General features: G+C 44.6%; 1 protein-coding gene across 1 annotated transcript; it reads right to left on the bottom strand.

The window, feature by feature from the left end:
• Positions 1-2,447: 2,447 nt before the first annotated feature.
• On the bottom strand, positions 2,448-25,504 carry HHIPL1 (HHIP like 1). Its single transcript, XM_069858788.1, has 10 exons — positions 25,212-25,504; positions 18,498-19,144; positions 15,739-15,882; positions 14,846-15,174; positions 12,614-12,740; positions 11,570-11,715; positions 8,456-8,537; positions 6,280-6,362; positions 3,028-3,665; positions 2,448-2,990 (listed from the first exon to the last, which is right to left on the bottom strand). The coding sequence occupies exons 1-9, from the start codon at positions 25,479-25,481 to the stop codon at positions 3,073-3,075; spliced, it is 2,421 nt and encodes an 806-aa protein (XP_069714889.1). The 5' UTR covers positions 25,482-25,504; the 3' UTR covers positions 2,448-2,990; positions 3,028-3,072.
• Between the last annotated feature and the right edge of the window lie 1,811 nt (positions 25,505-27,315).

The following is a 27,315-nucleotide window of genomic DNA, read 5'->3' as shown; positions in this document are numbered from 1 at the left end:
GGGTTTTTTTTCCCCCTGATACTCGTGGGAGACTTTTGTCTATCAGATACCTTGGAAAGCATGTGGCAAGTTCAAATTATTTTGGCCTGAAGATAATGTTGAACCCACAGAGCACAACCTAGTGTGGCAGTGCGCAGGCTGATTGCTGGGTACCAGAATCAATGTAAGTGAAAAAAACCAAAAACCAAACCAAATCAAAACAAGAGGTCTGCACAGTGTTACTCTGCCTTGGAGGTAGAGAAAAAGATGTAGCAAGGCTAGTATACATTGTTCCCTTTGAGATATACTGCATCCTTCATGTGATATAGCTGTGCTGTAAGGAAAGGAAATACTTGTAAGGAAAAATGCAGAAGCTCCAGCCTCAGTCACAGAGGTGAATTAGGAGAGAAGCAATAAACCATATTGCTACTGGACAAAAGCCTGGGACTGCACATAACACCTTCAGAAGAGCAGCTAGAGAGGGGTAACAGGCATTTTTCTAGGCTATCTTAAGACCTTTATCTGGAGTCAGCATGCAGGCTGCATACTGGCATGCTCAAAGGTAGTAGCAGGGCCTATCAGTTTATCTAAAGCTCCATTTGTGTGACATCCTGGCATATAAATGCATTTTTAAATTAAGAAAAATGCTAGAAATATGAATCCTATTAAACAGCAGATGATATATCAGGTATTTACACGTGTACATGCTTCTGTGCTTTGAATACTACAAGCTCATTATTTAAGTATCAATAAACTAGACTGATAAATACCAGGATTTAAGAGTAGAAATGCTTTAAGTTTGGAAGGGATAACGATGGCCAGAAATGTCTTCCCACCATCATAACAGTGCACTGAGCTGGCGGGCATGGACACGCGCACACATCTATGTGTACTGAGCTGACACACACTTGAAGGCTGGGAGAAAGGATGAAAGGACAAAGGGGGAGCCAGGCAAATTACTTGCAAGTCTTGTCTCTTCCTCTGCTGATAAATATTTTTCTCCTGTAATGCTGGCAGCGCCCACCTAATGCCAGCAGGAAACACTGGGGGTGTAGGGCTATGTGTTTGCTGTCAGCTAAGCTCAGCTCACTCTTACCCATGGCTGCTCCTCACGGGATGGTTTAAACATGCCTTTAGCTGTCGGAGAGACTGCCTGCCACTGAGCAACTGCTACCCGGGGTTGGTAGCAGTCACCACCAGTATGCAAAATGTAGGTGGCCTCTGCCTATGCTCAGGAGGATCAAATGAGCTAAAGCTGGTATAGGATAACTAGCAGTTAAATTGGAAAAAAACATACCTAAGTATCTGGGAAATGATGGTGAAATTCCTGTCTGACTGGTCTGTGCCAGATATCATTGAGCAACTTCTCTTGTACAGGTCTTTTTTTCTACCCAGAAGGTTTTAAACACAAATATGACAGAGATTCTCCTTAAAAACTCACAGCTAGAGCTATCTGAAATTTGTCTAAGGAGCCAAAAGAAGCAAAACTTGGAAGAAGAAAGATTGCACCTCCACTTTCTGTTTTCTTCTGGCCCTCTAGTCCCATCAGCTCAACAGGTGCCAACTCTTTTAACAGAAGTATTCATAAAGGGCTTTCTTGTCCTCTGAATGCTTTGATGTGCCTGAGGTGAATTTCTGCACTTTAAGTAAATGTGTTTGTACCTGCACTGCAATGGGAAAAGCCTAAATGACAGTCAGGTCCCTGATGGTATTTGTAAGTTTTCCAATGAAACGAGAGTAGTATTTTGCAAAAGGCACTTTAGATGTCTGTTCTCCCCTTTATAATTCATAAGAAGTAGCGAGTGCTATTTTTATGGGTTTGTATAGTGAAGGTGTTCTTTAATATCAAAAGTATCAGAAAATTGAGGAAAAATATTGAAAACAAATTAAATTACCATATACATCTATGTTTTAGGCTTAAGAGGACACAGTCAACTTGAAATTGGGGAATTAAAATAAGTATCCACAGTAAGAGCTTTAGATACAAAGTTTGGCTTGTGAACTTTTCTGGATGCACTAGTTGCTTTGCATTTGTTTCCTTTTGTCTTTCTCACATATTTGTGTAAGCAGCAAGATAAAAATTATCTCGATTAGGGAAAAAACATAACCTGGCAAAATACTACCAAATGTAGGGAGACCAAAAGAGAAGAACATGTGTCTCCGACCATCACTCAGGTGAAAAACACATTTCGGACAAAATGAAGTTTGCTTTCTTTTAGCATCCTTTAAAAAGGGGTAAATATTACAGGACTGTTACCCCACTACATTACCTCTTGTCCAGTCATTCACAGTCCTGAAAACTGAATGCAAAAACATGTGGCTTCACAACCTTTGGGAAAATGGAGAAACATGTACAAAGTATCTTCAGGGTTAAACTGGGTAACCATCCTGTTCATGTGAAAAAAACCCACATTTTCTTTTGACTTGGGCTAGTGTAAACTGCAGAAATATTTTTCCAGACAGTATGCTCTGATTTTTTCCTATTTTATCTGATTTTGCTTAGACAGTTATCTTCGATAATGGATAGGTTTATACCAATAAAAAGCATTACAGAATAATAATTTTCCTTTAAATCATGGAAAGTTACAACAAAAATTGTACTTTCGTGTTCTGCCAAGAAAGGCACAGATTTACATATACTTAGAAACCACCATTCAGAGCTGCAGGTGGTAAAGCAAGCCAAACAATGCAAACGCTTCCATAAGCAAGAGCAAAGTGTGGTCATTTAGGAATTCTTTTTTTTTGGCAAAACACTGTGAAGCATGGCTGGGGAATGCTGTATTTTGAAAGGTGAAAGGGCAAGAGGACGCATATTTTTTCTCATCTATAATGGCTGACATCTGGGATTTTCTTATTAAAGAATCTCCACGCAAACACACTCTCTGCCCATGACATACTCAAGTCACTGTTTCATGTTACTTTTTCTTTCCCCCTGAAGGCAGAAGCATGAAGATGAACATAAAGAAAACATTAAGATCCCTTCAAAGAGATGCAGCATCCTCACAGCAGGACTCGCTTTCCTCAGAACTCGCTTTTCTCATTACTGACGCTGGTTTAGAGGGTCGGGCAAGAAGCGGATGTGTTCAGCTGCTGTCACCAGTCTGCCACCTCCTCCCGGCTGCACACCACGCCAGCGTCCTCCTCGTGGGAGCAGTTGTGTGTGCCAATGTCAGCATGGGAGCACTCCAGCAACGTCTTCTCCTGCCCGAAGCACTGAACATCATCCAGGAGAATTCGTAGGGAGGTCCCTTCTCCAAATTCTGCTTTCTTGCTGGCCCGCACCACGTAGGGAAAGCCCAGCTGGCGGCACACCACAGCGGCAGCAGCAGAGCCCCAGCCATCATCACACACTGTGCCCCACTCGCCATTGATGTAAACCTCCACCCGACCCCAGCTCCGGCCGCGGGTCTGCTGCTCCATCAGCCGCACAGCACCATTTTGCAGTGGTGGGGCTGTGCTGGGGGGCTTCTTCCTGCGCTGCCCCTTTCTCTCTCCCCCTTTCCTGGGCTTGTTGCTGGGCGCTGGTGTGGTGGGCGTCCTGCTTCGGTTCGCCGGTGACGGTGGGGCTTGGCCCAGCCAGTCCACAGACAGTGTGTGGTGGATTTCAGGGTCTGGCCCACCTGCCTGTGGGGCCCTGGTCGTGGTCTTCAGTTGGGGACGTGGTGTTGGTGTTTTCACAATGAGCTCTGGTGGAGGTAAAACCCAGGAAACCATGAGTCTGTCACTGGACACTTCTTAAAGACAACTACATGAAAACAGTGCTTTTTTTTTTTTCTTATTTAACTCATTTATTGGAATTTGCTTACTTGATCCTGTTAGGAAGCAACAACACTCCCGGTGAGCCAACATTTCCTCAGAGAAAAATGCTGTCTGCTTTTACTTAGCAGAGAGGACTGCAGGGCTTAATGTCAACTAGTAAGCCTCTCCCAAGAAAGAAACTCCAAGCAGTTTATTGGCAAAGCTTCAGCCTGGCCACTAAAGGGTGGGCACTGGAGTTTCAGGGTTGGAAGAGGAGTTCCCCCTACTGCCCCTCTCCCCAGCTGAAAGCATTTTAAAGACAGGGACTATTTCTGCTCTTCTTTTCACTACTGGTGATTGGATCCTTACCAGACAAAGAGTGCTGGCCTCCCCACTGGGCCAGACGCTTTATACAGAGGAGTTGAAATCAGGAACATTCAAAATCAATTCTCTCTGGCAACTGGAATGTGCAAAAGCAAGAGAGTTGCCAGGACAACACATAAAACAGGATTTGGGGTTGGGTTTTTATTTCCTTATGAAAAAAAGAAAAGAGCCTTGAACTCCCTAAGAGCTGAAAATTCTTTGCTGTCACTGTTTCCAGGCATTACTGGACTTGCTTATTCACATGTGCTCTATTTTTAGCTTAAAAAATAAGTTTTAGCTTGTCAGAAGGAAGCAATTCAGAATTGCTCAGAATATCAATCAACTGAGCTGGGACGCTCATCACAGACATCTGCAAAGACATGACAACTTTTTGAATTATACCCTAGATTTACCCATTCTCATTTGTAATTTGCTTTGTAGCACAGAGATGAGGAAAAATATGACTGTCTTATTTGTCCTTAATATCAATTGTCCCCAAAAGGCAAATCTTTGCGGCAGTCCAATTTTTTCTGAATAATGCTCTTTGGAATGCAATTGTATTTGTGGCATGAAAAGATTGCCCTTCTTTGGAAGATGAGGTTCTGAAGGCAAGAAACAAGTGTGAAAGCTTTACCTATGCATACCTCAGTTGCTGAAGCCTGATCTGGCAAAACCCTTAAAAATCCTGGAACTTATAAAATGATTTGTAGGACTGCATGAAAACTAATGGTCACCTGGGAGTGCTTTTTCACTTCACTGAATCAAATCGGTATTATATATTACTCTTTGTCAAGCTATTTATGAAATACACTTCAAACAAATGCACTCATCCAGCTAATGCAAGCTGCATGCCTTGGTGATTCTGTTACATTCACACTAAACACTAATCAAAAGAGGAAAATATTTACAGCTACAGATCCTGTTTGCATGCTTCTGAATCAAAATATTCATGCTTGGTTTTCACCTACACATGAATTCAGCTCTTGAGACACTTAGCAGAATCTCTCCCAATGTTTTTAAGTTTTATTTTATGATGAAAACTACCTCATAAACAGACTTAAAAAGTTTAGTTATTTGTGTAGTTTAAAAATCTGAACTTTGGACTTTCATAGAGAATAATGCAGAAGGAAAAACAAAGACCCAGCTGGCTGACATAAACTAAGTTAATAATATTTGCAAACTGTGTGCACAGCTCACAAAGGAGAATGTTCCCGAAGATAAGCTGAGTGCTCAGGCATATCAACAGTTAATAACAGCCTTAGATCTTGTTCCACCCTGAAGACTCAATCTTGCAAGGTGCTGAGTGCCCTAATTCCTCCCTGAGCTGTCAAAACTGTCAATAACTCAAATGCAGTGTAACATGATTAATATATTTAAAAATTAAATAAAGGTGTTCTGACATTACAGATCAAAGTTATATTAACTCCATGACAAAGTTGTTAGAGGACTAACTTGGAACTTACATGTGTAAACAAAATGCACAGAGGAAAAGAAAGGTGATGCTGCTTAAGCTAATTTTGAGATCCTAATAGTGCATTTAGAGTTTTGTATTTAATGTAAATAATACTTGGTTTACTGCAGATTCAAGTACATCATTGACTACTCCAGCCCTAGCACTACAGTACTTCATTCAGCATGAAGTAATCAAAAAGCTCTGGAGGGTCTGGATAAGCAAAAGGTTCAATGGAATGGCTGATCACATCAATTCTTTTGGGAGTATTTTCTCATCCCATATCCTTTCACTTTTAACTAACGACTCAGCCCTCATCCTACTCAATGAGCTATTTATCAACCCTTTAGCCATCATATCCTTCATTCCTGAAGGGCTCCTCACTACCTGAAGGCACTGCAAAAAATCACTTACCACTGAAAAGAACAATCAAGCACAGGATCTCAGTACAGAAACAGTTATGGGAAACCAAGTTGGTGGTAATGAAACAAGCACGATGCATCTTGGACAAAGGAAAACATACAGAGGTGAAGACTGCAGAGATTTCACATGGCCAGGGGAGAGGAAATACCTTCTGCCTTATTTGAATCAACTCTTCAGTTCCAAAACAGCTGGTAAGAATTAATTTTGAGGATACTCTGAACAGTGAAGTTCTGGGTGGTCTTGCATACAGAGATAGTGCAAGCCTGGAGTTTGTATTTACTGCCAGCTAACATGTGCCAATAAGAAACAGCAACAGTGACACTTACTTTCCTTTGGCACAAACCGGATGCGCTTGCTTTTTACTTTCACTGGCGATGGCTCAACTCGGCATTTTCCTGGTGGTGCTCTCCTGTGAAAAAAGGAACACATATAGCGAACAATTAATTCCTTTCCCCTGGCATCATGAACCTTTGTTTCCCATTGTTTTTCAATTAATGTAATGCTCACTGGAAAAAAAATGTCTTTTAAAATGATCCAAGTAAGCTCTTACAGTCGAAAACATAATTAAACAATCACATATCTCCATTGATCAAAGTTCAAATATTCACAATGCAGTGGAGTCCTCTGGCTGTGTTTCCTCTTGCTATTGCTGAATCCATTAAGGAAATAAAACATTGGCAGGTTCAAGCATTAAGGACAGAGATTAATCAAACTGAAAATAAAAATCATAAAACTAGACAGTGTATGTTGAACATCTGAAATAAAGGTCATGGGTATGCAAGTTTTCAGGCTGTCTTCAGAGAAGCACAGCAATATGCTATTATTCATACATAAAGCCCCCCCCCCAATACTATTACAAAAACGGTCCTAAAAATGCATTAGTTTCAAACAAGAGCTCTGTGTCTTCTACAGAGGCTTCCTCTTAGTGTAATGCATTGTTTTGACATAAATTTGTTTGCTGTGGAGGTATAATTCACTTCTGAGAAGTAACATCCAGTACATCATCACATTTTCCTATGCCAGCTGGCTCATTAACCTGCAGCCTTCTTCGGAAGTTTCCAACTTGGTTTAAAAATATTTGATGATTGCATTTGGAGGGTATAACTTGTTTGTAATTAGGATTGTTAACATTTTCATTTCTGTGGAAGGCAAAGAGCTCCTCTCTCAGCTGCTGCCACAGAGATCATAGAATCATAGAATCATAGAATAACCAGGTTGGAAGAGACCCACTGGATCATCGAGTCCAACCATTCCTATCAAACACTAAACCATGCCCCTTAGCACCTCGTCCACCCACGGGAAGTCCACCTCCAGGGAAGGTGACTCAACCACCTCCCTGGGCAGCCTCTGCCAGTGCCCAATGACCCTTTCTGTGAAGAATTTTTTCCTAATGTCCAGCCTAAATCTCCCCTGGCGGAGCTTGAGGCCATTACCTCTTGTCCTGTCCCCTGTCACTTGGGAGAAGATGTCCCCTACTTTTGTGAATTTTCCCGTAAGTTATTTTCTGTACTCTACAAAATTAAGAAGCTTCTTTTTAAACTTAAAGACTGTCTTTTGACTTCTGCTTGCTTTGTTTTTGCAAAGGTTGTGCAATAGCAGCCTCTCAATACACAGTTTACAGGAACTTCTCCACTGTGTTAGATAATGGAAAACGCTCCTGACAGAGGAGAGTCAGATGAAAACACCCGGCAGCTCTGGGGGCTGTGTAACTTTGGGGCCTGGTTCTAACCCAAAACAGAAAAGTGTTTTGGTTCAAAACACTCAGATAGCTAAAGCTGTAAACTCAATCTGTTTAAAAAAAAAACCCAAAGCTACAGAAGTCTCAGTCTACATGTCCAGCTGAAAGCATTTTGGTATTTAGCCAGTAATACTAATGCTTAAAAAACAGGAAGATGGAAAAAACAGCTGTAAGTCTTCCCATAAAATGCAGCTACTCCCGGCCTTGCCCAGTCTGAAGATACATACACGTGGGATCCAGAAGGTGTAACAATGGTTTTAGTTCCTTGTCCAAGGCATTTTCCTCCTTAAAACACAAACACACAATGTATTTTTTGACATTCATTTCTGCTTTGCCTGAGAAAGGACTAGTGGTCACACCGGGTCTGCTTTGGCTGCACCTACCTGGGCACGGCACAAGCAGCCAGCTGCAAGGGATAGAGAGGAGCTCAGAGTAAACACCTTGAGAAAAAAATTCCTGGGCAGCAATCCTAAGAAACTTTGCCTAAGAATGACAAGCCATTCATAAAGTAATCCTTTAGCTTTAAGGAGCAAATATTCCAAGCCAACAGGCTCCGTAACAAACAAGTTACCAGGCAGCATAGACTCTGAGGGCTGCTGTAGTAATGCCGACTCACAACAGGTTGCTCCAGCAATTTCTCGACCAAGGACCACAGAAGGGCCCAGCATGGGAAAGGAACTAATTAGTTAGTCAGCATCATTCATCACATCCACACCTGGACACACTGCACTGTACTTAGGATATGCAACAAGAACATCTCATACCTAGAGGTGTCCACTACTTTGTACACCACTCCATGGGGAGCCGTGGCGCTTGGTATGCCAGTAGACATGAAGTAAAGTTCCCCTGGGAAAAAAAACAAACACAACCATGAAAACTCTCCATGGCACTCCTGTTCTATACAGCACAGGGTCATTAACTCTGCATCACAGGTCGGAGGGCATCAGGAAACCTGGGAGTGACATGGAGATCTGGCTACTGGAGGAAACAAGGCAGGTTTGTATTTGGGTTTGTAGTGAGAGCTCAACTGCAGTCCAGTGGCATAGAATAGTCTTAGTGAGTGGGAGCTTTTACATATTGTCATGAAATATTATTTTGACAAATTTCTACTGCAAGCTCAGCTGCCGAGACTTCAGCTGCCATCTCGGCCTGATTTGTAACCTTTAACCTCACTAGCGCTGAATTTCCTCTGCCAAAACAAAATCAAAGCAAATTAAGACTGTTCACACTGTCTTCTGTTCCCCTGGATGAAGCACTGCTTTGGAGTGAACTACAGATCAAGATTTTGCTTTGCTCTCTAGCACACTCACAAAGTGAGATGTATCTCATGAGAATGGCATTTGGTTTGTCACAGCTCTGTCAGGTCACATGGGTAGAGCTTGACCTTCAGCCAAACCATTTCCATCAGTATATATTTAACATATTTTCTCTTAACTGCATTTCCATTCCTCTCTTTCTGTTGTGCAGGGGAGGCCGGGACAAGCAGTCCCTCTGGCACTCTCTCTTTTGACAGTTCAAGTGCTTTACGGGTGCAATGAAAAGGATCAGAGAGAAAAAACAGATAAGCAATATTTCAAAAAAAAAAAAGAGGAAAAAAAAAAGGGGGGAAGAAAAAGAGGCAATGGAGAGCTGCTTAGGTGAGTAAGGCAGACTTCTTTGGGCCTCCTATTGGTACCCCAAAGGGAATAGGGGAAGGAGTGGAGAGGTCCAAGTGAGTGAGCAAAGGAAGACGCGGGCAGTTGGTGGCAGCTACTTCTGCCTGTTGAGCCTTCCTCCTCCTTGTTCTTTTGTTCTGCCACAGGCCAAGCTCCTCCGGATGCTCCCAGGGCAGAAGCCAGCCACCCTTGGCCACCCCTGGTTTGTTTCTTCCTTTTCCTGCTGGGCCCTATTAATCACAGGCTAGAGCACTCTCGTTTCAAACAGGGATGGGAACCACCTGGCACTGTGTCTTGCGGTGCAGTGATGTGTGCTCCACATCCCACCCATCTTTCCTAGAAGTTATTAGGCAGAAATCTGAACGTTCTGGCCGTGAAGCCCACAGGCTATATCGCACGTGTGCCCACAGACAGAGCACAGCGTGCTTGATGTGTTCAGCTGCCAGGGGACAGGGCTCTGGCTTTATAATGGCTGTGCAATGAGTCAAAACTATAGGTGTCTCTACTGCACAAACACATCCACTGCACCAGTTGGATTAACATTCATCAGAGTAACAACCCCCAAAACCAAACGCTTCTGTGAAGAAAATCTTGTTACAACAACCTGTGTGATAAACTTGTAAAAAACCACTCTTAGAACACCAAAAATGTGCAAGACTGTTCTCTGCAGATAAAGAAATTCAATAAATTCACTCAATAAACTGCCATCAACAGATTTTTCTACATTATAATAGAGTGAACACATGGCAAATAATACCTCTGAGGAGAGACTCCAGCCCAAACTTCCACCCAGCTCTATTATACTGTAGAGTATGGGTGAAAAGCACAGGGTGGAAGGGCAGCAGCATTTCACCCCAACTTTGCAAAGGTGGCAGGGCAAGGGAGATGCTGCTCCCCAGGTGCACGTACAAGGGCTCCAATTAACAGCTTGATAATGCACCTAGCAGCCCTCTGCCTGAGCATAAAGTGATTTAAACACGTTATTCTGATTTTAGGGTACAATATCCATCTTGCCACAGCAATGTGGAAGCAGCTCTACTGTTCACGAACATTAACTATTAAAGAATATGGATTTTAACTCCAAAAAAGATAAAATTCCAAAGTAAAACTTCTGACCTAATGCTTAATTTGGATGACTTACATTTACCTGATATGTTACACAGGTTGTATTTGTGCAATATCCACACCTGACATCACCTGCAGGAAAACCAGAAATTTAACAACTCGGGCACTCTGGATGCAGGTGCCCGTGACCACAAGCCAGCACCTCCCTGCACCAGCACAAAACGAAAACTCCTGCGTTGCCCAGTTGTACATGAGGCTACTTAGTAAGCGCAATACTCTCCCCTTCCCCAGCCAGGAGCTGCATGCTCTACCTACCCAACTGCAGGGCTGGGCAATTAACCACTTGTATGAACAAAGGTAGTGATGACTAGCTTTTACCCCAGGACTCTTTATTTCCTCCTTTTCAAATTACAGCAGCTCCTTCATAGAAAGCAAAATGACTCCAGTCCAAAAAACACAGCTATGCGAAGCTACACTGAGACTATATCCTTTGGTACTATGCAAGGCAAAATCCCAGATGGCACTAATAAAATATAGAATTAAGCAGCCTTTTGCCAATACCTCAATGAAGATGTAACACAGGGCTTTCATTCTGCTTCACCTCGAGAGGTACAAATACTCTAGGCTAGAGTGAGCAAGCTCATAATCACTGCTCATTACATCTGCTTTCCTGTACCCATTAATAATGTCAACAGCCTTCCTGACTAGCCAGGAGCACAGACTTGCTCTCACTTGGGCGTCAGCTTCTCAGCCTCTCAGGGCCTGCATTCCCCACAGCATGGCACTGTAAAGAATGAGATATCATTTCTAAACCATGTTTTATTGTATTTGCTCCCACGCTGTTCCCTGTCCCTCCAAAGGGTAGGTGTGTGGGCAGCAGCACACCTAGACCCAGTCCTGCAGGGAACTGCCTATCCAATTCCCTCTGCAGTCACTGTGTGGCACACTGGCCTCAAAATTAGGATTCTAACTTTGGTTTCATGTTTGGGAGATGCTGGGAATCTCACCCACTAGCATTTTAAAGACTGATGGACTCATGCTCTGCCTCCCCACCACCGCTGCCTTCCACAAGCCCTCTCTGACCTGTTCTCAGGTGTTTTACTCCTAAGAGTAACCATGAGCAATGCCATACAGTGTGACATGAAGTTAAAAGATTACCTGCTTCATCTTCAGCAAAGGAGATGATGTATTGATAATAGTTATTGATAAGCCCAGGAAACATGCATGTCTGTCCTGTCCCCATGCAGATTTCATTGTACTGCCATTCTCCAGTAGCGTGATCCTCCTTCAAAGACATCAGGCGTCTGCAAGGCAAAAAAACACTTGCACCAAGCAACCAAGAAGATATTTTATGAACATTAATCCAGACACACATTAACACTTCCTGCCTGCATTAGCTCTTATAGGAACAGTACTCCTCCAAAAAATTAAAGACTGATAATATCAAAACACATCTATAATATACCTCTGTAACACCTTGTCTTTCGTGGGCACCACAAGCACAAGAAATCATTATAATGGAGGGTTTAAGGGATGTCAGATTGTTTAGGGGGGATGCTGCCAGAGGTGCAGCACTTGGCTTCATTGCAGCTCTGTGGCCTCTCTCCTGCACCCAGGATCTCCAAATGCAGCTGGCCACTGGATCAGCTAGGGCAGGTGGTGTGGGGGCTGCATGCCAAAAAAGCCTGGGAGATGCAGATACAGCAAAAGCAGAGGAGGTCGAAGGAAAACAAAGCAGTCTTATGTCTGCCTTACCACAGGTTTGCAGCAACTCACTGTTGGACCATTTTTATTTCTTTTAATGTCTTTGGTGTGTGTAAATGTTGCATCAGAAGTTTGGTTTTTGTTTTTGTTTTTTTATGATGCATTAAAATGCTTTTTTTAATACAACTTTCAGGATTTTAAATGAGCATCGTATCATTACCCCTTTATTTTTACTGGCACAATGTGAATTAGCAACATCAACGGCTGCTGGAACACAAAGATTGCATTCCTGAACAGCACCATGGACTAAAGGTTATATAAAACATGCCATGTGAGCCCTCTGTAGTGAGCAGTCAGGCTTTGAATAGTTCTTGTAACCAGCAAGTAGCAGCACGTCCTCAGTGGTTTAACCGCATGAGCATTCACAGGCAGGCATAGCATCACTGGAGGATGTTGGCTGGGGGTACAGCTTAGTGAGTATCTGAAATATTTACTTACCCACTCATAAAATCACCAAATATGTACAGGCCATTCAAGTTCGGAGACTCACAGCCCCGATAGACATAGCCTCCTGTAACGGATTTCCCCATTTTGTGCGGATACGCATAAATTGGAAGCACATCATCTGCAGAGGAGGAAAGATCTGTGACTTGCCTTGTTTTACATGATGCAGAATAGTTGTCTACCTAGATATTATAGTTCTGAGACTAGCACAATACGATCAGGTTCATTTGAGCACCCTGATTAAATGAACTGCCAATGGAGTCATATTTAGTTGGATTTTCACCTTTTCAGAATCATGTTCAATAGTGCTGTCTAGTCATCTGCGCTAAATAACCAAGGACAAGCTACCTCAGGGAGACTGGTTGCTGTTTCACTTGCAGTATAATCTGAATTCCTGATAAGCCTGAGTGCTCTTTACCACCTCACTGTTCTCCTGAGCCCTTCTCCTACAACCTGACTCTGCTAGTGCAGCCTCTGGGCCATTTCTGCACATTTCTATGCTTCCTCGTTTATCAAACACTGGAAGAGGCTGCTCAGGGAAGTGGTTGAGCCACCATCCCTGAAGGTATTTAAAAGACATGCGGATGTGGCCCTTAGGGACATGGTTCTGTGGTGGACTTGGCCTCAATGACCATAAAGATCTTTTTCAATCTAAAAGATCCTATGATTCTACACATACTGACTGGTTTTGCTATGAATTTGCAGGTTACTCTTACAGTCACTGCATCCATGCAGGAGATGTTTGCCCAATGCAGCTTTGTTTCGGCGGTAAAAGGGAAAAAGAGACAGGTAACTCCAGCCTGCAGGCCCTGATGAAAAGATATGTCAGCGCAAATAGCTTCTGTTTCTCTGAAACAGGGGAGCTTAACCTGAAAGGGTCATCAAATATTTATGGTGTGGCACAGGCAAGATGTAGTACTGGCATATTCATTGTAAAATGTAAATTAAAACACAAGACAGTAGCAAAACAGAGGGAGATTTTGAGGGTCCCCTTTGGATGCTTCCTCTCCTTTCTTTCAAAACTTTTGGGTTAGAGGTATCTCCTTGTGGTACCCACCCTCCTCTTATTCGCAGCTTTCCTCCCTGCACACAGAGCAGATGCCTCATGTAGCAAAGCCAGCAGCAATGTCACCAATGAACTTGCACCAAGGGCATTTAATCTAAAGTAGGTGTTTTCTATACTCCAGCCGCACTTGCCATTTTAAGGGGGCTGTGACATTTCACTGTTCTAACAAAAAGCTCTCTAAAAGCATCAGAAGTTGTTCTGAATCCCCGAAGACCTCTGTGAAGTGCTTGCCATGAATGCTCATGCAGGCACTGTCACACAGGAGAGCACTGAACAGGCTCTCTGACAACTGCTTCAGAAAAGGGAGTGCAAAAGATCTGCTCCCTGCTCTCGAAATATTTATAAAAAACACTCAATCACTGCCACTGTACTTCTAGCTAAGTTAATAAAAGGAAGGAAGTTAAACTAAGTTAATAACAGGAAGTTAAGCAATGCCACAGAGCACATAGAAGAGAAAAAAAATCAGAATCTCAGCTAATACAAACGAGTGCCAGTCCACTGCCCCACCGCTCTACATCTCTGGAGAGATGCTCCTGCATGAGATGTGGCCCACATCAGGCCTTGCAACACAAGACACTCTGACTTCACATGTGTGCTGGAATTTAGCCAGCCAGCTAATAACTTGACTCCAAGTTTGAAAAGTAACAGAAAAAAAAAAAAGAAACTAGGGTTTTCCTTTTAGGCACAGCCAAAAGAAACAGAACCACATTGTACATGCAGCAAAGCAGGCAGTGTGTATACTGGCCGGCCAACTTAGACAATTTTTCTTTCTTCTTTTTAAAAAAGGACATTATGTGTGAGTTATGGAGAAAAATACAATTGCTTCAATCTTTTCATTTCTGCAGGAAAGCTTATTTTATGTGTGAAAGATTAAATTGTCCCCCCAAATCACAGAATCACCAGGCAATTTGACTAACAAAGATCACTTTTAAAAACAACAGTTAGCACATTTCATTTTCTTCACAACTCAAAATTGATAACATTGGGACTTTCCCTAAGTCAGCTCCCTTTGAGACTGAGACTGGACAGATTTACATCTCAGAGATCTGTGCTCTCCACCTTCTTTCCTGCCTTTTTTTTTGAAGGCAGGAATTAAAAACGATGCCGCAGAAAACTGCACAGTGTGAGACACAGGTAATTTACAGAGAACATCTATTTACCCATTGAAGAATTGGTGCAAAGCTTTTTATCGTAACAGCTGAACCCTTCCCTCGCCCTCCAGCCATAATTTTTCCCTTTCTCGACGATGTCGATTTCTTCGTATTTATTCTGCCCCACGTCTCCACAGAAGAGCCGCCCTTTCCCTTCCTTGGTGCGAGGATCACCCCTATCAAAAGAGCAGCGCCACATATTTCTCACTCCATATGCATAAATTTCAGGGCGAGCCTTAGGGTCATCAAGAAAAGGGTTGTCTGGAGGGATTCGGTACAGAGGCCCGCGGTCATTGTTGTTAACATTGATCCGCAGCACTTTGCCCAGCAGGGTTGATCTGTATTGGGAGAAGAAAGGAAAAAAAAAACCAAACAAATAAGACTGGACCTTGGTTAACATTAGAGATCAAAAATAGACATTTTTGAAAGCCTAGGGTTTCATTCTTTCTGGTTTGGAAAAGAGAAGTCTTTCAATATATCTAAAATACCCATTTCATGACCATTTAATTTGTCCCAGGCCACTGAACAGCCTTCAGGTGGCACTGACTTCCCACTACTTGCTGCCCCATGGATGTACACTGGTGGCTTGGAGCTGCCGTACGGATGAGTCCACTCTTCCCGTATCATGGATCCCCTCTCTGAGCAGACAGAAGGCTCAGCGAGCTATCACTGCTCACAGGGGAAAAAAAGGCACATCTCAATAACCTCCCCTAAGGAAACTGAGACTACACAGGAGGTCTACACGCCCACGTGTGTGCAAAAGCATCAGTTTGGGCGTTAGGGAAAAAGTAAACCCATGACAGAAAATTCCTCCCCCCCAATTTACCTCCTCCAGTTTCTACTCTCAACCCAGGTGTGACAGGAGGGACACAGGGTGCAGACAAGGTTTTAGGAGCTCTTACTTGTTCTGAGCATTTCCAAACGTCCCAAAAGGATCCCCAGCCATGCCTCCGTCTCCAGTAAATATATAGAGATAACCATCATCTCCAAAGAGCAGCTCTCCTCCATTATGGTTGGAAGCAGGTTCTTCTATTTCCAGGATTATCCTAAGCGAAAGCAGGGAAGAGGCATTACCTACTGCACAAGCCCTAAGAAAAGGGCAGAGCAATGTCACTCCAATGTTGCCTTTGACACATGGAAATGGCTAAAGATCCGTTTTGATGCAAAGTACTGCATATCCACACTACTGAATTTACTTGGGTATAACTGATTTTCTAACCTTAAATAATTCCAGCATATTTTCTAGATTAAAAAAGCATCGAATTGTGTAATAGTGAAAATCTGGGAAACCACGTGACTGAATATACTTTCAATTACTTATACTTTTCCTCTGATTCTTCCTTCCTCCTTGTTAAACTTTTTTTTTCTTTTTAGTTTTTTTCCTTGAGATAAGACATCTCAGCTTAAATATGATTGTAAACTGCAAGAGAAAGGGCTCCAGTCCATGTGTTCATCTGTACAGCACTTGTCACAATGCTGAAAAGTGCTTTCAAGGTGAACCTAAAACTGTTCAAACATTAAGTTACAGTTAAACTCTTAAAGGGAGAAAAATTCTTAAATGATAATTACATACACAGAACTTCTTGAACTTAATGAGTGGTTAAAAGCAGCCCCACCAATAAATTAACACTTTGACAAAGGTAACTCAAAGCAGTACCAACAACCTTTACCTTCATTTTAAAACCTAACTCTCTCTTACTTTTATCTTTATTTTATGCACCTGGCACCCTTTTCCTAGTAAGAAAACGGTGAAATATATACGAGTATAATTTTGTAGAAAGGTAAAGTCATAAATATATGCAGTGGATTTTCCCAGGTACAATAACTGAAGTTTATTTCACTCCAGCTTCTAAAGAAGTCCAGATTTCATGCTGGCAGTGCCTCTTACTAAAAAAAGGGATAATTATCACTTAAACCACCTCATTTTTAACAAGTTCTTTGCCTTCTGAAAGTACTAATAGTTTGTGATCAGACTGTAAATTGTGGGAAGGAACCCAGGTATGCAATTATTCTGTCACCAGCTGCTAAATATCACCACCGCTGAGAGAAGGTAACTGTGCACCAATGCACAGACTCCAGCTGGCAGCAGGAGTGAAGGAGGTTCCTGTACCGACACAAAGGTGAATCCTCCTCAACCTCTCAAAGAAGACAGAAGAAAACAAAACATATTGAGCAAAAATCTGCCAGCAAACAGACATACACCTTCCCACTAAGGCAATGCACACCACGTGTTAGCTGAAGCTTCCTCTTGGGCAGCACCTCAGGATGAAGTCAGTGGGAGCTGTGCCTATGTAAGCACAATGGGACCAAAACCTTGTTTTCTTAAGCTTTAGCTGTTAGCTAAATAAGCACAAAAAATGTTACAAATGTTGAGCCTGAGGATTTTTAAACAAGACAACTCATAGGCTCTGACACCTGCAAGTGTAAGCTCCTGACTTGCTTTCCAGGGGAGAACATTTCAATTCCCCCTACCTGTCATATACAGTGTTGCTTATACTGAATTGCTGTCATTGCTTTACAAACAAGCATATCCTTTCTATCACAAAGCTACATGCATTTTAGCCTACAGGAAAGACAGGGAGGGGCTCTTTATTAGGGAGTGCAGGGACAGGATGAGGGGAATGGTTTTAAGCTGAAAGAGGGTAGATTTAGATTAGCTATTAGGAAGAAATTTTTTACTCTATGGGGTGGTGAGGCACTGGCACAGGTTGTCCAGAGAAGTCGTGGATGCCCATCCCTGGAGGTGTTCAAGGACAGGTTGGATGAGTCTTTAAGCAACCTGATCTAGTGGAAGGTGTCCCTGCCCCTGGCAGGGACGTTGGGACTAGATGATCTTTAAGGTCCCTTCCAACACAAACATTCTATGATTCTATTATTTTTGAGATAGAATCATTTGCTGCTGAGTATTTCACAAGTCTCTAATCTAAATCATGTAACAAAGCAAGAATCCTAACAATAATATTAAAGGGTCACTTGAAACAGTGGTTCTGTTTCACGGTTCTGCAACAGGTTATATAGATCTATTGATGAACTCTACAAACTTCTCATCATCTGTGCATATCAGTGTGGGTCAACTGCAGGATCAGACTCAAACAGATTAATTTCCAATCAAAATGCACTCAGTAATAGCACGGTGGTTTGCATTTTATTTAATTTGATATTAAATTTGTGATATCACAGGGCTGAGCTGTCATTCAGATAAGGAAATGTGTGGCCAAAACCATTTTTGGTCCAGTGTCACAGCGTTTGTTTGGAAACCTTTGGCTGTCGAATGAACTTCACTTATATGTCACAGAAGTCTATTTTAAATGGTAAACATTACAATACCAAAAAAAAAAAACAAACCCAAAAAACCTAGCCAAAACCTAGACCATAAAACACTAACTGTAAATAATATTTAATCAATGTTCAGTTAAATCTTCTAACATACCAAAACTGAGAAACATCAGATTTATTCCCGAGCATTTGCATATCATCCATGGAGGACAAGCATGTTCTCTACCTTGAAATGCAAGATATAGATGTGGACTGACTCGCTACATACTAGAATGCAAGAATAATACTAAGCTAAGTAAGTCTCATCGATTAATAGCCTTCAAAAATGCACAAGCTGCCCTCCAAGATCTTAAATACATTTGTCAGAGAAACATCAGTACAATACCTTTCAGAACTATGGTCCAAACTATTCATGTCAGCAGGAGAAATTCTGAACTCACTGATTCGGATTCTCTCTTCATAATGAACTTCAACTGAATAGTAGACATACACTTTACCATTAAATTTGAATTTAGGATGGAAGACAATACCTAGAAAACCTCTCTCGTCTCCTTCCCAAGGTGAGGTAAGAACAGCTTCACTGATGTTCAGAAATGGTTTTTCAAGCCTGGATCGATCAGGGAGGTAGGTCCACACCAGGCCAACCTGCTCCGCAATGAAGAACCTGTGGGTGCCATCGTTGGCGTGTACCATCGCAACAGGATTGCGTAGCCCATTGGCAACCTCCACGAGGCAGAGCTGGAGACAGCCCTCTGCATCGGCAGTCACTAACCCCAGGTTTTGGTTAAGGTTCTGGTTAGCCAGCAGGTGTGGAAAGCAGTAGTCTGTGTCCTCCAAGGACAGGTAGCGGCAGAATTTTGCCATGTTGTTCTCCAGTGCAATCAACTCTCGGTCTGCAGAGAGATAGCGAAAAATGGGGCGGCATTTTTGCCACACTTGCCGGCAGTAGTCTTGGCAAAGTCCTGGTATCGTTCGCACGGGGGTAGAGGGATCCTCAGCATCATACAAGTGAGCCGCATATGGAGAACATTCCTAAAGGGAGAGGAAAAAGCCTCATGCCATTTCTTGGACCGGATTTTAAACAGCTGAGTAGAAATACTAATTGGAGAAATTTCACCTTAATTAGAACATATGTTGTGGTTTATTCTGAAGATAAATTAACAGAAGAAAAGATCTTAAAAAGGAAGTTCATCTCAGCATTCACTGACATGATCTTCACTATTCCTCATGAAAGCTAGCTTCCTCATCCTGTTACTGATTTATTCCAACCATAGCATTAACAAAAGAAAACCAGTGATGATATGTCTTGCTACACCACCCTAGTAGACTGTACCATGGGAAAAGAGATCTTTCTATATTGGATGTTCCAACTTTATCTATGAAATAGCGAGCAGATTCATCGCAGCACAAAAGTGAAACCAAGGAGTCAGCAGATAAGATTCAGGTTCTGCATCTCCAGGCTGAGAAGGGAAAGGACAGCAGGGCAAAAGCCTGTGACTTCCATACCTCATCTGATAATCCAGGCACGAACTCCAAATACAGACATGATCTACAGGCGAAAAGGAGCAGCATAAGAAAGTGTAGGAGGAGAAGGAGACTCATCCTTCACACCATGCAGTGCACCCAGCCCTGGGACACGGTTACTGCATACACCATCCTTGTTCAGGTCCAGCTGCCTTTGCCTGCAAACACTTTATATACCTGACTAGAAGTGGTGAAATGACCATAATCATGACACTGGTCACCAAGTTCTGTGGTGGATGGTCAGGCTATGGGATTTCAGGCAGTGAGTACCAAATAGCCATAATCCAGGCAAGGTCCAATGGCAGCAGCTGCAGCTCAACCTTCATTTATGTAAGGTACAGCCTCGGAAATCTATCGAAGGATTAAATCAAGTTCACACAGTTCATTGTGCTTTCCACTACAAGAGCTCCTACAGGCACATTTTCTTTACGTAAAAAGCCACTGCAATCCAGTAAAAGTGTCCGTAAATTACAAGCTGACCACAGTGACTCCGTTCTGCTTCGCAAAGGCTTTTCTTTGTAATAAACACACATGATTTTCCAGTTGTAATGCATCTTCCTGACAAGCATCTCTAAACTGCTCTCCAAATAACAGAACGTGACCCAGTAGAGGCTCAGTTATTTTCACAGCGTAGATAAATAACCGAGGCAAGAAAGGTAGGAAGAGAAAGTATCCTTCTTGAATAAATTCTGCGGTTTTAATTCTTAGCTGGCATTTATTCCAAGCAAAACCAGCTTACTTAAGTAAGAAATAGAGAGCTATTTCTAAATATATAGGGAGCTATTTCTTAATGCAGATTACAGCACAATTCAAGAGCTGAAAAGACGTAACATCTGAGATACTGAAGTATTTAATTTATCTGATAAGTACATACAATATTTAATTTTTATTTTCCATTACATACCATAATAAACAGAGAGGCCACATAACAGATCATCAGCGCACAATAAGCTTTCCTCCTGGAATGTCAAGCCATTCATTGCGAAATGAAGGTTATTATGTCTTCAAATGAGCAGCAATTAATGTGGTGAAAAGGAGACTGCCAGTGACACAAAACACTGAAATTACATGGGCAGACTGGGTAACGGCACTCGACTCAGTTATGTGAGGTGTGCCAGGGACAAAATGAGCTGAAGCTTTTGCTGATGCAATTGTTATGACTGAAAATTTGGCCTTAGAAAACACACTGAAATGAGATGGAAAGAGGATGTGAAGACAGGGCTGGGTGCGAGATCAGTCTGTCACCGCCTAGGAAGGTTTCAGAGAGCGGAAGACCAAGGGCTGAGTACTGGGGTGTATCTGGTTCCCTGAAAGCCTCTTTCAAAGCAAGCAGTGATCTTAGGTATTACGAAACAATGTCCTGTTTTCAGCACCAGAATTAAAAATAGCACAGAGATATGGCTTCCCTGACCCTTTGCCACTGCGGGCTGTTCACTCCAGCCTCAGGTGTGTTTGAACAGCAGAGGCAGTTGTAATGACTTCTTCACCCCTTACCACATCCCTGGTGGCATACAGCTGTTTACAGTGGCATCACGGTGGTCATGATGTACAGAGGTCTATCACCAGACAGATAGTACCCAAGCACGTGTTTAATGTATTTTCTAGACACAATTGGAATATTTCCCAACTCTTATTCCAGAAGATATGGAGCCTGATGCCTGATCCTGAATTTTCCTGAATCAAATGTTGTGGTCCTTCACCATTTTCATGGTCTTGTCACATTCACTGATTCAAAACACCAAGAAACTGTATACTTGGTCACAGCCCAGCACTACTAATAGATCTAAATCCTCATTTCCAAATGACACAGTCTGTTCATCCATTTTAAACTACGATGTGGTCTACAGACCAAGGAAACTAATGGGCTGATGATAAGTAACTTCAGCAGGACTCGCACAAGTTCCCACTCACTATCAGAAAATAAAACAAGTGACAATAAGACAAGTTAGACAAATCCTTTCTATCTGTTCCAGGAATTCAGAGGCAGCTATTTATCTGAGGAAGTGAAACTCTCTGAATCTGGATGAACACCCACCCCAAACAGTAGCTTATTTACTGCTGCCATCCGCCTAGCGGAAGTGACACGACTCCTCAGGGAAGTGTCTGCTTTTCCTGTAATCCCTGACATTCCCTGCCTACCTCCATCTGGAAACTCAGGCATTTAAGCAAGCTGTTCCCCAGGAAGCAGAACAAGGCATCTGCTCTTCTGCAGTTTGGTGTCTTGTATACCACCATACAATAATCCACACCCACACACATCCCTGAGACCTGCTGCCCCCATCAAATCACCCCTGGGTGCTGAAACTGTGGGGCAGGCAGGGGGACATCCTACTGCAGCCCTCCTCTCCCCCATAGCCAAAGGTATCCTCAGCCTGATTCTGGGTGGGGGCAAACCCTGTGGGGCTGGGAGATCATGGGCAGTATGGATAGAAGGACGTTGAGGCTCTTCCACTTGCCCTTCCACAAGGAAAAGGAACAGTGCCACATAGCATATCACAGTTTAAGAAGAGGTAGGAACTCTCACCACAAGTACAAGCTGAGACACTTGTCAAAATAATTTGATCACATTTGAGAGAAATCATGAATTGTGAGGAGAAAGAGAGAGCAGTGTGCTGAATAATAAGTGGAAACCCACTTATTAATTCAAGTCTAGGATATAAATTGTATATACCACAAATGAATGGAAGAAAAAGTGTTCTGGAGCGTTTGCAATGTCTGAACTGCTGTTTCATGCTTGTGTGACCAGATGTGCTGGTTTGTAGCCTTGTCTGGGCTAGTGATGCACTGATCTCACCAGATTACAGTGAATCATTTTTCCCACATTGAAATATTCCACTGCTTCTGAACAAATTCTCAGTGGTCAAGTTTCTGATTTACCCAAGAGACTTACTTACAGCTTCCAGAGGCAGAAGGAGGGCTTAGCACACATTGCTAACTGATTTCCTATCTGCAAATGGACTTTTGGGCACAACTTGTTTCAGGAATATATTCAAAGTTTGTTTCCAGTACAACACAAAGTGAAATAAAAGTCAAATCTCTGGAAGCTGTTGTGGAAAAGGGTTGTCTTTCTCTTCATGCTTTCAGGAATACAAGAGGTACCCACCAAAATGCTAAGAGCAGGATTTCTGAAAAGCTACTTTGATCCCATCTGAGCAGAGCAGACGAGACTCCACTGTCTGAATTAATTTAAGATTTCCACTTGCACAGCACAGAGCTGACACTGCTCTGCCTCAGGGGCATTTTCATACAAGGCCACTGCTGATGATAGGGTCAGACGCTTTGCTCTGCACAGACTGTGATCATCCTGTTATTGTACCTGACCACAGAACATCAACCCTGAGTGGAAATATCCCCCGTAGAGGATGGCCACCACAGAGATTTCTAGGCCACATCCTCAGGCATTACTCTGCACCCACCATCAGGACTGAAAGCACCTGGCACACACTAAAAACATCTCAGGATGCTGTAACCCAGTACAAAAAAACACCTGACCACATGAGCTGGGCGTAACAAAAAGCCTGTTTTGTGCAGGCAGGTCTCCTCCTAGGTGTTTTCACCAGGTCCAGTGATCTAACTCTGAGAGGGCAAGGGCAATCTACAAATTGTAACTGCCCCATGTTCATCTCAGAGCACTGCTGCTCATAAATTAAAGCAGAGCAACATCCCTATTCCTCTTTCAGACACCTGCCAAAGGACAAAAAGTTCCCTGGGACACCTGATGATGGACAGTTGTTCCTGACAATGCTGAGGAGTACACATCAGCTGGGCTGAGTCCAATGGCATGAGGTTTAACAAGGCCAAGTGCCGGGTCCTGCACTTGGGGCACAACAACCCTGTGCAGTGCTACAGACTAGGAGAAGTCTGTCTAGAAAGCTGCCTGGAGGAGAGGGACCTGGGGGTCTTGGTTGACAGTAACTGAACATGAGCCAGCAGTGTGCCCAGGTGGCCAAGAAGGCCAATGGCATCTTGGCTTGTATCAGAAATGGTGTGACCAGCAGGTCTAGGGAGGTTATTCTCCCTCTGTACTCGGCACTGGTGAGACCGCTCCTTGAATCCTGTGTTCAGTTCTGGGCCCCTCACCACAAGAAGGATGTTGAGGCTCTGGAGTGAGTCCAGAGAAGAGCAACAAAGCTGGTGAGGGGGCTGGAGAACAGGCCTTATGAGGAACGGCTGAGAGAGCTGGGGGTGTTTAGCCTGGAGAAGAGGAGGCTGAGGGGAGACCTCATTGCTCTCTACAACTACCTGAAAGGAGGTTGTAGAGAGGAGGGTGCTGGCCTCTTCTCCCAAGTGACAGGGGACAGGACAAGAGGGAATGGCCTCAAGCTCCGCCAGGGGAGATTTAGGCTGGACATTAGGAAAATAATTTTCACAGAAAGAGTCATTGGGCACTGGCAGAGGCTGCCCAGGGAGGTGGTTGAGTCACCGTCCCTGGAGGTGTTTAAGGCATGGGTGGACGAGGTGCTAAGGGGCATGGTTTAGTGTTTGATAGGAATGGTTGGACTCGATGATCCAGTGGGTCTCTTCCAACCTGGTTATTCTATGACTCTGTGATTCTATCTAGGCTGTTGCACTAATCCCTGACACATCCATATGTGGGCCAATGCACTTGTGCCTGAGCCCAGCCACCCATGCTCTGGCTGATGCATCCGTAGGGTGGTCCACGTTATCCCTGTCTGGGCCTGGGAACTAACGCCATGGCTCACACCTCCCCGCCTTGCCCAAAGTCTCCCTGCCAGTGACGATGTAGCCCTGCACCGGTGGGTGCAAGTCATTTCTGGGCTGATGTTACCATGTTATGGCTCACGCAATCCTGTGAGGTTCGAAGTACCTGTGCCTGGACCAACACACCCACGTCTGGGGAAGCACCCATGCTTGGGCCAGAGCATCCTGTGGGGCCAAAGCACTGCACAGGGGCTGAATCTCCCTGTGTGCCTGATGCCTTCTGCACAGTGGAAGTCCCCTGTGTGGCTAATGCTTTCTGCACAGCGGAACCCCCTCGTGTGGCTAAAGCCCCCTGTGTGGCTGATGCCTTCCGCACAGTGGAAGCCCCCTGTGCAGCAGGACCAATGTCTTCTGTGCAGTGGAAGCCCCCCATGAGGCTGAAGCACCCCTGTGTGGCCAATGCCCCTTGCACAGTGGAAGCCCCTTGTGCGACTGAAGTCCCCTGTGTGGCTGACACCCCTTGCACAGCGGAATTCCACCCCGGTGCAGCAGAAGCACCCTGTGTGGCTGATGCGCCCTGTGCAACGGCAGCCCCGTTGCAGCAGGAGCCTCAGTGCAGCAGGAGTACCCCGCGCAGTGGAAGCTCCCCTCTGCAGCGGGAGCCCCGATGCAGCAGGAGCCCCGGTGCAGCAGGAGCCCCCCGTGCAGCAGGAACCTCAGTGAAGCAGGAGCCCCGGTGCAGCAGGAGCTTCAGTGCAGCACAAGTCCCCCGTGCAGTGGGAGCTCCTCGTTGTAGCAGGAGCCCCCGGTGCAGTGGCAGCTCCCCGGTGCAGCAGGAGCGCCCCGTGCAACAGGAGCCCCGTTGCAGGGGGAGCCCCCAGTGCAGCGGGAGCCCCGGCGGGCGCCGCCTCACCTGGCAGAGCAGGTCCTGCAGGTGCCCGGCGCAGGCCGCGTACTGGCGCTCGTCGAGGCGGGCGCTGAGGCGGTAGAATCGCTGGAGCAGGGCGCGGTCGCGGCGCCGGTCGCAGCACCCGAAGTCGGCGTAGCGGCGGCAGAAGGCGAGGCCGCTCGGCGGCCGGAACGGCGGCTTGAAGTCCAGGCACTGCGGGTGCGGGCGCGCCGGGGCCAGCGCCAGGAGCAGCAGCGGCAGCGCCGCCGGCGGAACCCCCCGCGGCCCCCGCATGGCCGGGCGCGGCCTCCCCGCGCGGCGCGCTCCCGGCTCGGGGACGGGTCTGGAAAGGCGTGCGGAGGCTGGTCCCACCCTGACCGCAGCCTGGCGGGTGCCGGGCTGTGAGATCGGCACGGGGTGTTACAGAGTCATAGAATAGTTTGGGTTGGAAGGGACCTTAAAGATCATCCAGTTCCAACCCCCCTGCCATGGGCAGGGACACCTCCCACCAGCCCAGGCTGCCCAAGGGCCCATCCAACCTAGCCCTGAACACCTCCAGGGATGGGGCAGCCACAGCTTCCCTGGGCAACCTGTGCCAGTGCCCCATCACCCTCATCGTGGAGAATTTCTTCCTAATCTTCTTGACTACCGTTGTTACTCGGCACTGGTGGGACCGCTCCTTGAATCCTGCGTTCAGTTCTGGGCCCCTCACCACAAGAAGGGTGTTGAGGCTCTGGAGCGAGTCCAGAGAAGAGCAACGAAGCTGGTGAAGGGGCTGGAGAACAGGCCTTATGAGGAACGGCTGAGAGAGCTGGGGTTGTTTAGCCTGGAGGAGGAGAGGGAGGTCTCCCTGAGGGGAGACCTTATTGCTCTCTACAACTACCTGAAAGGAGGTTGTGGAGAGGAGGGAGCTGGCCTCTTCTCCCAAGTGACAGGGGACAGGACAAGAGGGAATGGCCTCAATCTCTGCCAGGGGAGGTTTAGGCTGGACATTAGGAAAAAAATTTCACAGAAAGGGGCACTGGCAGAGGCTGCCCAGGAAGGTGGTTGATTCACCGTCCCTGGAGGTGTTTAAGGCACGGGTGGACGAGGTGCTGAGGGCCATGATCTAGTATTTGATAGGAATGGTTGGACTCAATGATCCGGTGGGTCTTTTCTAACCTGGTGATGCTATGATTCTAGTCTAAATCTTCCCCCCTCCAGTTTGAAGCCATTCCCCACGGTCCTATCACTACATGCTTTTGTAATTCTGGAGTATGTAAGGCTGTGATATCTCATATTGGAAATAAGTCCCTAGGGTGGTTCCTTGAGTCTGGGCTCACTTCTGTTGCTGAATCTTTAGTATGACCAAAATATGACAGATAATAGCACTCTGAGTTTATATGACTGATGGACATTTTAAAACTGAGAGAACTTAGCTTCGGTACAACTACTATATCCTTTGGCAATCTCATCCTGGGATGAGATTCTGATTTAATTCATCTTCGAGAATGGAAAGGAGAGCTCTGGTGTAGTCTTTATACCGTGTGGCCTGGATAACCCAAGCAACATCTGCCCCTCTGTGACGATACGGCTGCCATTCAGAATGATGCTCCCTCCATGCTGTCCGAGTACTCCCTGCCCAAACAAAATAAAATTGTAGATGGTGCTTTCCTTACCTTAAAGTGGTTCATGGCATATCCTGGGAAAATACTTATTCCGAATGACATTTTCTTTCCTGTCATATGTACTATCTGATGTTATCAGCTAGTAAGATCAAGTCCCATGTAGATGGCATTTTTTTGCTGTTAGGTACAGCTAGCCACAGTGTACTGTGTTTTTCAATATTAACACACAGACTGCCCATGAAAGATGAAGAATACAGAGTTCATGCTGATATGCTATTTTTGACTCCTGTCTGGAGACCAGAGAACTGCTGTACAGTGCATATGGACTGTAAAATCACTGCATAGCTTGGAACATCCTGTCAGGAGACCATATGTGTTATAGCATTTAATACGAGTTTGTTTTTCTCTCCATATGCTTATGTAACTGCTTCTAAGGTCACTAAAAACTTTGCATACGTGCAGGGAACCAGAATACCTGATGCTCTTACTTCAGAATTCTCTGCCCTTTTATTTGTGGTCAC

Source organism: Phaenicophaeus curvirostris, chromosome 5 (assembly GCF_032191515.1).
Source record: "Phaenicophaeus curvirostris isolate KB17595 chromosome 5, BPBGC_Pcur_1.0, whole genome shotgun sequence".
In the NCBI taxonomy this organism is placed as follows: domain Eukaryota; kingdom Metazoa; phylum Chordata; class Aves; order Cuculiformes; family Cuculidae; genus Phaenicophaeus; species Phaenicophaeus curvirostris.
The sequence above is the reverse complement of the archived record's forward strand: the minus strand, read 5'-3'. Positions and strand labels throughout refer to the sequence as shown.